The sequence below is a fragment of the Bison bison genome, unplaced genomic scaffold (genome assembly GCF_000754665.1).
Source record: "Bison bison bison isolate TAMUID 2011002044 unplaced genomic scaffold, Bison_UMD1.0 scf7180017864466, whole genome shotgun sequence".
Lineage (NCBI taxonomy): Eukaryota > Metazoa > Chordata > Mammalia > Artiodactyla > Bovidae > Bison > Bison bison.
In genome coordinates this window covers 9,995,014-10,008,517 of record NW_011495027.1, presented here as the reverse complement: position 1 = coordinate 10,008,517, position 13,504 = coordinate 9,995,014, and the positions used below count along the sequence as shown (strand labels likewise).

Genomic DNA, 13,504 nt, shown 5'->3' with positions numbered 1-13,504 from the left:
TACAGGACTTCTTGCATCTTGGCCCTCCCCTATTCCTCTGTATCAAGGAAGATTAATTATCTGATTGGTGGACAACAACCACTGGTTGTTGATCATGAGGAACGTGTTGTTGTTCATTTGCTTAGTAGTGTCCAACTCTTTGCAACCCTTGGCTTGCAGCATCCCAGGCTTCCCTGTTTTTCACTATTTCCTAGGGCTTGCTCAAACTCATGTCTATTGAGTCGGTGATGCCATCCAACCATCTCCTCCTTCATCATGCCCTTCTCCTCCTGCCTTCAGTCTTTCCCAGCATCAGGATCTTTTCTAATGAGTTGACTCTTCTCATCAGGTGGCCAAAGTATTGGAGCTTCAGCATCAGCCCTTCTAATGAATATTCAGGATTGATTTCTTTTAGGATTGACTGGTTTTATCTCCTTGCAGTCCAAGGGACTCTCAAGAGTCTTCTCCAACACCATGGTTCAAAAGCATCAATTTTTGGCGCTCAGCTTTCTAGATGAGAGGTAAACTGATTTCTTTTCTCCTTTTTTCGCTGCTGAACCAGCAGTAAGAGGTGAGAGAGAAGCGTACTGCTATCCAGATTCAGACTTTCTCTCAAGTGGGCTGTCTTAGAGTAGACATAGCAAGCAAATCAACTTTGGCTTTTGCGTAAAATCACATTTTACTGCCTTATCAAAAATTAAGGAAATGTTTTCTAATTTCACCTGCTGATTCTTTTGTCTTATTGTGAGCAGGAAGAAAGTATACTATTTATTGGGCCCCCTCAGAACTCCAATAGATAGCTAAGATGGATAACAGATACCCTTCTTTACATCACCTCTTTCCACAGATTCAGCAGAGAAGAAAGGAGAAAAGAAATTAAATTACCTCTCATCATCAAATTAACCCTCAGGTCAGAGTTCGTCCTGACCAATGCCCAGTGGTTACTAGGTAATTCACTCTTCTTGGTACAGAGGAATAGAAGGTGGGACAAATGCAAGGAGTCCTGTAACAGTGCTATGAACAAAACAGAAATAACAAAAAGAAGACTGAAGAATAAGTCTGCCTAAGTCAGAGCTGGAGGTTCATCTTAATCCTCTCTCTCATTATATCCTATCATTTTATACCTTCAAATGTTTTTTAATTCAGCCTCTGCCGTCTGTTGCTGTCGTTGTTTAGTCACTAAGTCGTGTCTGACTCTTGTGATCCACGGTCTGTACTTTGTCCATTGGATTTCCCAGGCAAGAACACTGGTGTGTGCTAAGTCACTTCAGTCATGTCTGACTCTTTGAGACCCTATGGACTGTAGCCTGCCAGGCTCCTCTGTCTAAGGGATCTTCTGGCAAGAATACTGGAATGGATTGTCATGCCCTCCTCCAGGGGATCTTCCTGACTCAGGGTTGGCACCCAGGACTCCTGTGGCTCCTGCATTGCAGGCAGATTCTTAATCGATGAGCCACCTAAGAATACTGGAGTAGGTTGCTATTTCCTTCTCTAGGGGATCTTCCAACCCAGGAATCAAACCGTTGTCTCCTGCATTGGCAGGCAGATTCTTTACCATTGAGCCACCAGGGAAGCCCTTTTGCTATATATTTCCCCCTTTTATTGCCCTAGTTTAGCCTCTCAGTTTCTTTCATCTGTACTATACTTCATCATAGTACTCTGAGGGCTTCTTGCCTGAAATTACCTCCTCACATCCCATTTCACACATTGCAATCAGAGTGACTTTGCTAAAATGTAAATCTGATACAGTCCCTGACTTCTAAAACCCTTTAGCAATTCTCCATAGGACCTAGGAAAAAAAGCCCAAATTCCTTAGCTTGGCACAGAATGTTCTTTATTATATGATCTCTGGTTTCTCTAGCAGCTGTTCCAGGATAAGCAAACTACCATTTCCTATACCTGAACGACTTACAGTTCCTTATACATCCGTTCCTTATCACATACTGTTCACTCTGCTTAAAATTCTCTCCCTCTCTATTTATTTCATCTTTTAGATACAAGACACGTGGCTCTTTACCTCTGATTGTTTCCTTAACACTCCCAAGGGGGGGAAAAAAGGAAATCACTGAACGTTAAACATAAATAATAACTAACATTTATTGAGCATTTATTATGATTTAGTCACTGAGCTAATAAGCATTTTCAATGCAATTAGCTCATTTAATCGTAACAACTCAATGGGAGGTTATTATTATTAGTCTCATCTTACAAATGAAAAACCTGAAATTAAGTAACTTGCTCATGGAGGTGGGTGCTGGGAAAAAAATTAATTGCCCAACATCAAATGGCTAGTGATGCACTGGAATTTAAATCCAGGCAAACTGCATTGGAATTTGGAATTTAAATCCATACTCCAATGCCTGGGCTCTTAAGCAGTATAATACACCCCCCCCACACACACACACACTTCCATTATCACATTTATCAAACTGATTTATAATATCTTTGTTTACGTATTTGTTTCTCCTTCTAAACTGAATTCTGTGTGGGCAGGATTTGTGTCTTATTTACCCTTCCATCTCTAGTAGAAGCAAATGTCAGCATTGATTCAATATCCCCAGGATCAAAATTTCCTTTCCCTGCATAATACTGGAGCTCTGCATGGAAGCAGGCTGGGGACAGTGCTGATAAGACATTCACAGTTTGTTAAGCACAGTATCTAATGTCTGCTAAAGGGAGACAAGGAGAAAGGCAAGGAGAAAAGAAAGGGAGTTCCACAGGGTAGGACTCAGAAAGGTGCTTTGATTCTTTGGCCTTAAATAATATATGCTCAATAAATGTTTATTGAATATTTAATGAATGGCTTATTAGGGTAGTTACAAGCATCTCCTGAACCTTCAGAAAGAATATTGAGTTGAAAACATATAAATATTTTTTAGTTTACTTAATATATATTTACTGGCTTATACAATGGCTAACATTGTATGGCTTATACAATGGTTTCTGCTGATTCAAAACTCCATATCTCTTCTTTAATATTTAGAAAAAAGTCAAATCTCTAAATATGCTCATTTATATACATGGATATGACAAGAGTTGATCTCAGTATAATTATGCTGTATTATCTGTAGTCTGTTCATATAAAACAGTAGCATAATAGTTACATTCCATGCACTTTTCCTTGAAATTTCAAGAGCCATTCTTATTAGTGTTAATGAGGATTGAATATTTATGTTATAAGAATAGTTTCTTCTAAGACTTGACATATTTAAGCAAAGGAAAATAATGACTAGGTAGAAATAAAACTTTTATTAAAATAAACAGCAAAATCTGGACATTTGAGCTTATATATCAATATATATGATAGCTATAAAAACAGCAAGAAACTGTTTTCCTGCTGTCTTGACAGCTGTTTTATTAAACTGCAGCCTCATTATTATAAGTCATCTGTATTTTTATGAAAAGTATTTATAAAGACATGATCAACTGACTTGCCAAAAAACAAATTACTGCAATAACCCACAGTTTAAATAAATGGAAAGATTTAAAGCACTGCTGCTGCTGCTGCTGCTGCTGTGTCGCTTCAGTCGTGTCCGACTCTATGCAACCCCATAGGCGGCAGCCCACTAGGCTCCTCTGTCCCTGGGATTCTCCAGGCAAGAACACTGGAGTGGGTTGCCATTTCCTTCTCCAGTGCATGAAAGTGAAAAGTGAAAGCGAAATCGCTCAGTCGTGCCCTACCCCCAGCAAGCCCATGGACTGCAGCCTTCCAGGCTCCTCCGTCCATGGGACCCTCTAGGCAAATCAGAATAAAATCCTATAGGAGATGAAAATATTACATACACTCAACAGTTAGAAAAAATAAAAGACCATGAGAGGACAGAGCACTAGGCTCAGAGATAACATGTACCCAGTCTAAAACCTCTATGCTATATATGTGCTTCCTAAAGTTTCAGGTTTCTACATATGTGGGCTAAGGTAACATAGGGCCTCATTCACTCATTCATCTACATTCAATATTTATTGAATGATAGGTGCTATTCTGGACCTTACATTCTAGAGAGAGGACATGGACAACAAATGTCAACAAATGTGTGTGCTTAGTCACTCAAGAGTCAAGTTGGACTCTTTGTGACCATATGGACTGTAGCCCACCAAGCTCCTCTGTCCATGGAATTCTCCAGGCAAGAATACTGGAGTGGGTTGCCATGCTGTCCTCCAGGGGATCTTCCCAACCCAGGGGCCGAACCCAGGTCTCATGTATTGCAGGCAGATTCTTTACTGTCTGAGCCACCAGGGAAGCCCATGTCAACAAATATACGAAGATAATTTTAACAGTGAAAAGTGAAGACAATCTAACAGAATAACATAGAAAAAAGTAACTGGAGAGTTGGGCTGTAGCTCCTTTAGGTGGGGAAGTCTGGGAGAATCTTATGGGTCAGATCATACAGGTTCTTATAGCTTATGATAAAGATTTGGGTTTAATTCTAATTTGTGATGAGAAGGCATTGAAGAATTTTGACCAGAAGAGAAATATGACCTGATTTACATTTGAAAAGGTCATCCTGAAGGTTCAGAGCAAGCCAGGAGTCTCTGAAGGGAGATGAAAAAATCCAAATTTATACTCTAAAGTCTCAAGCCACCACCGGAAGACTTCTGTTTACATAAAATGGAAACACGTGGGGTTTCTTTATGGAAATATTGGCTGTTCAACTTCCAGTACTGGATGTAGAAAACGTCCCCTTGCCAACCAGGGGAACTTCCTTTCAGCTTTATCCTCCCACCTTCCAACTCTGGGACATGGGTAGAACTAGGATTAAACGTGTGTGCTCAGTTGGTCAGTCATGTCCCACTCTTTGTGGCCTATAGCCCACCAGGTTCCATGGGATTCCAGGCAACAATACTGGAGCCAGTTGCCATTTACTTCTCCAGAGGATCTTCCTGATACAGGGATCGAAGTCATGTCTCTTGCATCTCCTGCATTGACAGGCAGATTCTTTACCATTACGCCACCTGGGAAGCCCTAAAACTAGGATAATAGGATTCCACTATTCCTACCTTAATTTATTGAAGGCTGTCTCATTTTAAAATGTCACATGCATTACATCTTTGAGCTACCAACTCAAAAAAGAACCAAAAACCAATTGGCTCTTTTCCGTAAGGACAGATAAGATTTCAATTTTAATCTATTGCAGAAAACATCCTACAGATATGCAACAGTGGCACAGTTCCAAAAGAGGTTACTGACCAAGCAAAGCAGGTGTTGCTGTCCTAGTCCTGGAAATGGTGCTCACTTGAACACTTTACTCTCTAGAAAAATGAGCACAGCACCATTTAGGGAAAGAAAAAAAGGTAAATAATAATCAGCACTACAGACTATACACCAAACACTATGCCAAGTTTTTCCTTTCAACAACCTCAGGGAAGGTAAGCAACGTCCCAAAGTCATGTAACAGTTTGGGCCTGGATGTAGGACTTCCTATAAGGACACCAGAGTCCATGATCTTTTTACTATATGACACTACCCCTTGAAACATCTACTCAGGTTTACAAGTTAATGTGAAAAGGCAATTTGTTTTATAGATTACTTTGTTACATTATAAAAATTCTTAAAAGATGTGATTTTTTAAAACAGTAAAATTCCTAAATATGCTTTAACCTTCTGACAGCTTTATACACCATGACACTAATAACATTTTAGGTGGTAATTTGACACAGTCAATTTGATATGTAATACAAGAGGGGACTAGATCTGATAGACAGAGTGCCTGAAGGGGATGGAAGTTTGTAACACTGTATAGGAGGCGGTGATCAAAACCATCCCCAAGAAAAGGAAATGCTAATAGACAAAATGGTTGTCTGTGGAGAAGCAAACAGCAACCCACTCCAGAATTCTTGCCTAGAGAATCCTGTGGACAGAGGAGCCTGGTGGGCTGTTGTCTATGGGGTCGTACAGAGTCGGACACGACTGAAGCGACTTAGCAGCAGCAGCAGCAGAGGAGGCCTTACAAATAGGTGAGAAAAGAAGAGAAGTGAAAGGCAAGGGAAAAAAGGAAAGATATACCCATCTGAATGCAGAGTTCCAGAGAATAGAAAGGCGATAAGAAAGTCTTTTTAAATGAACAATGCAAAGAAATAGAGGAAAACAGTAGAACAGGAAGGAGTAGAGATTTCTTGAAGAAAATCAGTGATACCAAGGAAACATTTCATGAAAATATGGGCACAATAAAGATAGAAATGGTATGGACCTAACAGAAGCAGAAGATATTAAGGAGAGGTGGCAAGAATACACAGAAGAACTGTACAAAAAAGATCTTCAAAACCCAGATACGCACAATTGTGTGATCACTCTCCTAGAGCCACACATCCTGGAAAGGGAAGTCAAGTGAGCCTTAGGAAGCATCACTATGAACAAAGCTAGTGGAGGTGATGGAATTCCAGCTGAGCTATTTCAAATCCTAAAAGATGATGCTGTGAAAGGGCTGCACTCAATATGCCAGCAAATTTGGAAAACTCAGCAGTGGCCACAGGACTGGAAAAGGTCAGTTTTCATTCCAATCCCAAAGAAGGGCAATGCCAAAGAATGTTCAAACTACCACACAATTGGCATTCATCTCACATGCTAGCAAAGTAATGCTCAAAATCCTTCGAGCCAGGCTTCAACAGTATGTGAACTGTGAACTTTTAGATGTACAAGCTGGATTTAGAAAAGGCAGAGCAATCAGAGGTCAAATTGCCAAAATCCAATGGATCATAGAAAAAAACTAAAGAATTCCAGAAAAACATCTACTTCTGCTTCATTGACTGCACTAAAGCCTTTGACTGTATAGATCACAACAAACTGTGGAAAATTCTTCAAGAGATAGGAATACCAGACCACTTGACCTGCCCACTGCGAAACCTGTATGCAGGTCAAGAAGTAACAACAGAACCAGATATGGAACAACAGACTGGTTCCAAATTGGGAAAGGAGTACGTCAAGGCTGTATATTGTCACCCTGCTTATTTAACTTATATGCAGAGTACATTATGTGAAATGTTGGGCTGGGTGAAGCACAAGCTAGAATCAAGATTTCTGGGAGAAATATGAATCACCTCAGATATGCAGATGAACCCACCCTTGTGGCAGAGAGTAAGAGGAACTAAAGAGCCTTTTGATGAAGGTGAAAGAGGAGAGTGAAAAAGCTGGTGTAAAACTCAACATTCAAAAAACTAAGATCATGGCATCTAGTCCCATCACTCCATGGCAAATAGATGGGAAAAAAATGGAAATAGTGACAGACTTTATTTTCTTGGGCTCCAGAATCACTGCAGATGGTGACTGCAGCCATTAAATTAAAAGATGCTTGCTTCTTGGAAGAAAGTTATGACCAACCTAGACAGCATATTAAAAAGCAGAGACACTACTTTGCTAACAAAGGTCCATAGAATCAAAGCTATGTTTCCCCTGCTGTCAAATAAGGTCCAATAATCATACACTTCTTTTGACATTTATCTCACCACACAGAATCACATGGTTACCTCTCCATTTAAATTTTTAGTGACTTCACCTCTAATGAGAGTAGATAGTTTTTATAAAAGATATCTAAAACATCTGAAACATAATCCCTGGACACATTTCCAAAATACACTAGAATGATGATTACCTCTAGAATTGACACACTTACAGAAATTCTGGCCTCTGCAAGCATTATTTCTCTTCCAATATTCAGCAGATATTTTAAATTCACCATAAAGGAAGAGATCTTTTTGGCAGGAAACATTTTTTCAGGCTGTTTTTCAACAGGGTTTTTCAACAGTGATGATAAAATTTCACTGACTGACTCAACTACACATTCTTTTTACCCACAGGCTAATAAACTATTTGCTTGGCATATAAAATCTTCCATAATCAAGAACTACCTGGTGGTTGCCAGATCAAAACAGTAGGTGATATAACTAAAGCATAACTCTCTAGAAACCGTGGTATGAAAGAAAAGAGGTTTAGGTTCTTCTGCATATGTCTCATTTCTATTAAATAAATGAAACATGAAAAGAGATAAAAACATATAACATATTCTTAAAAATAATGTTTTAATTTTCCATTTTTCCATTTTTCAATAGAGTGAGAAATTACAAATGAGAGGCATTTGGGGATTGATTTTAGTTAGTAAGGAAACCAGACAGCTGTAACCTACAAGGCTCAAGATTATAGACTAGTGTGAAAAACAGTGAGAGTTTATCAATATTTTTCACACATCCACTGTTACGGAATCATCACTACCACCATTCCACATCCAAGCTTCTAGCCAAGACTGACCCAGTTGAGGAACCATCCACAGTGAGAATGATGAAAGCCGGGAATTCTCCCTCAGAACTCCCAGGCAGTTTTCCTACTGAAAAAGCCCTCCCCACTACTGTACATTCTGGATTCTCACAGTGATCATCTGTGACCAAAAAATATTCCATTTCACATGTAAGGAGGTAGTTCATCTCTTAATAACTGTCTCAGCAGTTGATATAAACTGCACCAACTGTGTAGATTCACCAATGCACTATCATAGGTCACTGAAATCCACACCTATCCAAATTATTCTTTAATAAAGAAATTACCTATCACAGACTGAAAATCCGTGTTCCCCCATACACCTAAATTCACATATTGGAGCCCTAACCCCAATATGGAAATAGGGCTTCTAAGGAAATGTGTGTGTGTGTGTGTTAGTCGCTCAGTTGTGTCCAATTCTTTACAATACCAAGGACCATAGCCCACGAGGCTCCACTGTCCATGGGATTTTACAGGCAAGAATACTGGAGTGCGTAGCCATTCCCTTCTCCAGGGGATCTTCCAGACCCAGGGATCAAACCCAGTCTCCTGCATTGCAGGCAGACTCTTTACCATCTGAACAACCAGGGAAGCTCTCTAAGGAAATAATTAAGGTTAAATGAGGTAATAAGGGTAGGGCCCTAGCCAATCTGATAGGATTAGTGTCCTTATAAGAAACACCAGAGAGTGAGCTCTCTCCCTCCACCTTCCTTTCCCCTCTCTGGCCCCCCAGCCCCATGCACTAAAAACAGGGTCACTGGAGCATACAGCAGAAGGTGCCTGTCCACATTCAACGGACCTAAGGTAAGAGCTCCCATCAGGCACCAACCTTGCTGGGTGGTGCCTTATAGAACTGTGAGAAAACAAATTTCTGTTGCTTAAAGCAACCAGTTTGTGGTATTTTGTTATGGATGTCTGAGAAGAGTAATACATTATCTCTATCACTAAATGCTCCCAACTTCCTCTCATTTTCAGAAAGTGTACTTGCTGAATTCCATCACATGAGAAACATTTCATTGAACAGACAGGGAAATCAGATTCATGAAAAGCGCTCTGTATGAAGTATTATTTGCAATCATTTGCAGTCAAGCTTCCTTGTAAAATTATGCTTACCTTTGGAGAGTAATGCACTCCTGGGAGCTTTCAGCCCAACAGCCACTCAGCATTGCAGCAAAATAACTAGATCTGGCACTTAAAATGGCTCTAAAGGAAGAGGGGGAGAAAACACAGACAAACATTTATGCATAATTGCAAAATATAATTTTTAATGAAAATTTTCATCTTTATCTCTTAAAACATGATAACAATTTACCTGTCATTTGTATTCACTGGTAGGTTTTAATAATAGAAATTACAAGCCTAAACTTATACCAAAGTATTTTGATTGCTTCATTAGAATATTAATTCCAGGTTTTTTTTTCATCTTTTAAATTTTTCTCTCTCTCTTTTTCTTTTTGGCTACACCATGTGGCTTGCAGAAGCTCAGTTCCCTGACCAGGGACTGAAACTGGGCCATAGCAGTGAAAGCCCAGAATCCTAACCACTAGGCCACCAGGGAAATCCCATTTAATTTTTTCTATTGAAAGCTCTTAAATTTAAATAACAATTTTCATGAGTGAGAGAATAACAGATTATTTACAAATGGATAAATAAAGACCAAATGATGTTAAGACCTTGGGGAAATATCAATAAGAGACTAGAACTCTAAAAGTCCTGAGTACCAGTTCAAAACTCAGCATAATTATGCTCATGGATACCTTTCTATTAAATTCGAAAAATTATAGGAAAAATATTTTGTTTTGAATGTCCATTCTATCTCCTCAGATAGAATGTTAATTCATCCATTATTTAACTCAACAAATACCTACTGACTTCTATTCTGTGCTAGGCACTAGTCTAAGGACTATAACAGTAAATTAGGTACAGCTAAAATGTGAATATTCTAGCAGGGGCTGGGATTGAAGAGGGGAAGGGGAGAAGAAGAATAAAAAGACACTTCTGGCCATGGCTTACTAGGTTGTCTCTGACTAACCCTCCTGCTGAATAGCTTGGAAAGATAAGGGGGAAAAAAATATATGCGCACACGTGCACACACGCACACACACACACACACACAATCTGAAAGCAAAAGTAAGGTTGAGAAGCTAAGAAGCTGAATCTAGATTGCTTCTGGCAATCTTTACAGACTTGGAGGCACACAAATTGGAATTTGGGATCCAGCAAAGAGGAGACACATCACTTTGATGACAAAGGTTCATACAGTCAAAGCTATGATTTTCCCAGTAGTCATGTACAGATGTGAGAGCTGGACCATAAAGAAGGCTGAGTGCTGAAGAATTGATGCTTTCAAACTGTGGTATTGGAGAAGACACTTGAGAGTCCCTTGGACTGCAAGAAGATCAAACCAGTCACTCCTAAAGGAAATCAATCCTGACTATTCATTGGAAGGACTGATGCTGAAGCTGAAGCTCTAATACCCTGGCCACCTGATGTGAAGAGCTGACTCACAGGCAGACTCTGATGCTAGGAAAGACTGAGAGCAGGAGAAGAAGGGGGCAACAGAGGATGAGATGATTTCATGGCATTACCAACACAATGGATATGAGTCTGAGCAAACTCTGGGAGATAGTAGAGGACAGAGGAGACTGGCATGCTGCAGTCCATGGGGACACAGAGTGTCAGACAGGACCTAGTGACTGAACAATAGCAACAAAAAAGAGGAGAGACTTTGGTGGATGTCCCAGAATTTCAGTTGGACTCTGAAGGACTACATCTTTGAAAGAAGAATGAACAGGAAATAGATAAGCCGCTTTTAGAACTGAAGTCCAGCTTTGAATGAGCTCAATCCTTGACTGGATTAAAGTGATCTACACCTAGCCTAAATACAGTGTGTATGTCAGCTGCTCAGTCGTGTCTGACTCTCTGTGACCCCAGGGACTGTAGCCCACCAGGTTCCTCTGTCCATGGAATTTTCCAGGCAAGAATATTAGAGCAGGTTGCCATTTCCTACTCCAGGGGATCTTCTGATCCAAGGATTGAATCCGTGTCTCTTATGTCTCCTGCATTTGCAGGTGGATTCTGTACTGCTAGCCACCAGGGAAGCTCACAATGTAAGTATTACTCAGCAATAAAAACTGAATGAAATATGATATACATAATATCCAAGGATGAGGTTCAAAAACATTTTCCTGAGCAAAAGAAGTTCAATAATATGTCTGAGATCATTTATATGAAATTCTAGGACAGGTAAAATAAACTATAATTTAGAAAACACAACAATCAGAAAACAAAAGAAGTCCAATTAAAAATGGGCAAATGATATGAGGAGAAAACTCACCAAAGAAATACAGATGGAAAATAAGCATATGAAACTCAGTTTTTGCCTGAGGATAGAGAGAGGGAGGGCTTCCCTGCTGGCTGAGTGGAAAAGAATCCGCCTGCCAATGCAGGAGACATGGGTTCAATCCCTGGGTCAGGAAGATCCCCTGGAGAAGGAAATGGCAGCCCACTCCAGTATTCTTGCCTGGAGAATATCACGGACAGAGGAGCCTAGTGGGCAATGAGGTCCCAAAAGAGTCAGACACAACTTAGCAACTACATAACAACAACAGAGAGAAGGACAGTACTAATGGCAAATGGACACAGCAGAGTTTTTTAGGTAATAAAAATTCTCTGTATCTTGATTGTGGTGGGAGTTACACAGGTTTAAGTATTTGTCAAAACTCATCAAATTAGACTCTCAGTTGTGTGCATTTGATTGTATATGAATTCTTTTTTGAGTTCATTTTTTTTAATACAGGATAATTTACAATATTGTGATGTTGTTTAGTTGCTCAGTTGTGCCTGATTCTTTGCAATCCCATGGACTGCAGCATGCCAGTCCTCTCTGTCCCTCACCATCTCCCAAAGTTTGCCCAAGTTTGTGTCCATTGCATCGGTGATGCCATCCAGCCATCTCATCCTTTGACGTTCTCTCCTCCTTCTGCCCTCAATCCTTCCCAGCAATAGGACTTTTCCAACGAGTCAGCTATTCGCATCAGACGACCAAAAAACTGGAATTTCAGCTTCAGCATCAGTCCTCCCAAGGAGTATTCAGGATTGATCTCTCTTAAGATTGACTGGTTTGATCTCCTTGCTGTCTAAGGGACTTTCAGGAGTCTTCTCCAGCACCACGGTTTTTGAAGGCATCAGATCTTCAGTGCTCCAGCTTCTTTACAGTCCAGCTCTCACAACCATCCATGACCACTGGGAAGACCACAGACTTGACTATACGGACTTTTGTTGGCAGAGTAATGTCTCTGCTGTCTTTTGATTTCATGGCTGCAGTCACCATCCACAGTAATTTTAGAGCCCAAGAAGAGGAAATCTGTTACTATTTTTACCTTCTCCCTCTCTATTTGCCATGAAGTAATGAGACCGGATGCCACGATCTTAGTTTTTTTTTAATATTTAGTTTTAAGCCAGCTCTTTCACTCTCCTCCTTCACCCTCATCAAGAGGCTCTTTAGTTCTTCTTCGCTTTCTGCCATTAGAGTGGTATCATCCACATATCTGAGGTTGTTGATGTTTCTCCCACCCATCTTGATTCCAGCTTGTAATTCATCCAGCCCAGCATTTCTCATGATGTGCTCATCATACAGATTAAACAGGGTGAGAGTAGACAGCCCTGTTGTACTACTTTCTCAATCTTGAACCAATTAGTTGTTCCATACAGAATTCAATATTGTGATGGTTTTTGCCATATATCAACATGAATCGATACATATGTCCCCTCCCTCTTCAGCCTCCCTCCCACCTCCCTCCCCTTCCCAGTCCTCTAGGTTGTCACAGAGTATAAAGATTTAAGGCAGGAGGAGGAGAAGGCAACGGCACCCCACTCCACTACTCTTGCCTGGAAAATCCCATGGACAGAGGAGCCTGGTAGGCTGCAGTCCATGGGGTCGCTAAGAATTGGGCAGGACGGAGCAATTTCACTTTCACTTTTTACTTTCATGCATTGGAGAAGGAAATGGCAACCCACTCCAGTATTCTTGCCTGGAGAATCCCAGGGACAGAGGAGCCTAGTGGGCTGCCGTCTATGGGGTCGCACCGAGTCGGACACGACTGAAGCGACTTAGCAGCAGCAGCAGAAGGGGGCAACAGAGGATGAGATGGAGACATCAACATTCTTTTCAGTAATTAACAGGACAAGTACACAAAAAAATCAGTTAAATGGAAGACTTGAACTAATTGCTGCATGCTAGCCATTTCCATTTAAGTAAGACTAAGAGCGACTGAGGCT

At 40.4% G+C, this 13,504-nt stretch overlaps 1 protein-coding gene across 6 annotated transcripts in view; it reads right to left on the bottom strand.

Annotated features, from left to right (window-relative positions):
• KIAA1107 (KIAA1107 ortholog) overlaps window positions 1-13,504 on the bottom strand; it is a 94,265-nt gene that overhangs the window by 41,836 nt on the left and 38,925 nt on the right. For 5 of the 6 annotated variants that reach the window (XM_010860429.1, XM_010860430.1, XM_010860431.1 and 2 more), the window contains one exon: window positions 9,338-9,427. In XM_010860429.1, the coding sequence (XP_010858731.1) occupies window positions 9,338-9,427 (90 nt within the window). Of the gene's footprint in view, window positions 1-864; window positions 929-9,337; window positions 9,428-13,504 lie in introns of those variants that run through there. The other variant, XM_010860434.1, reaches the window with a different exon arrangement.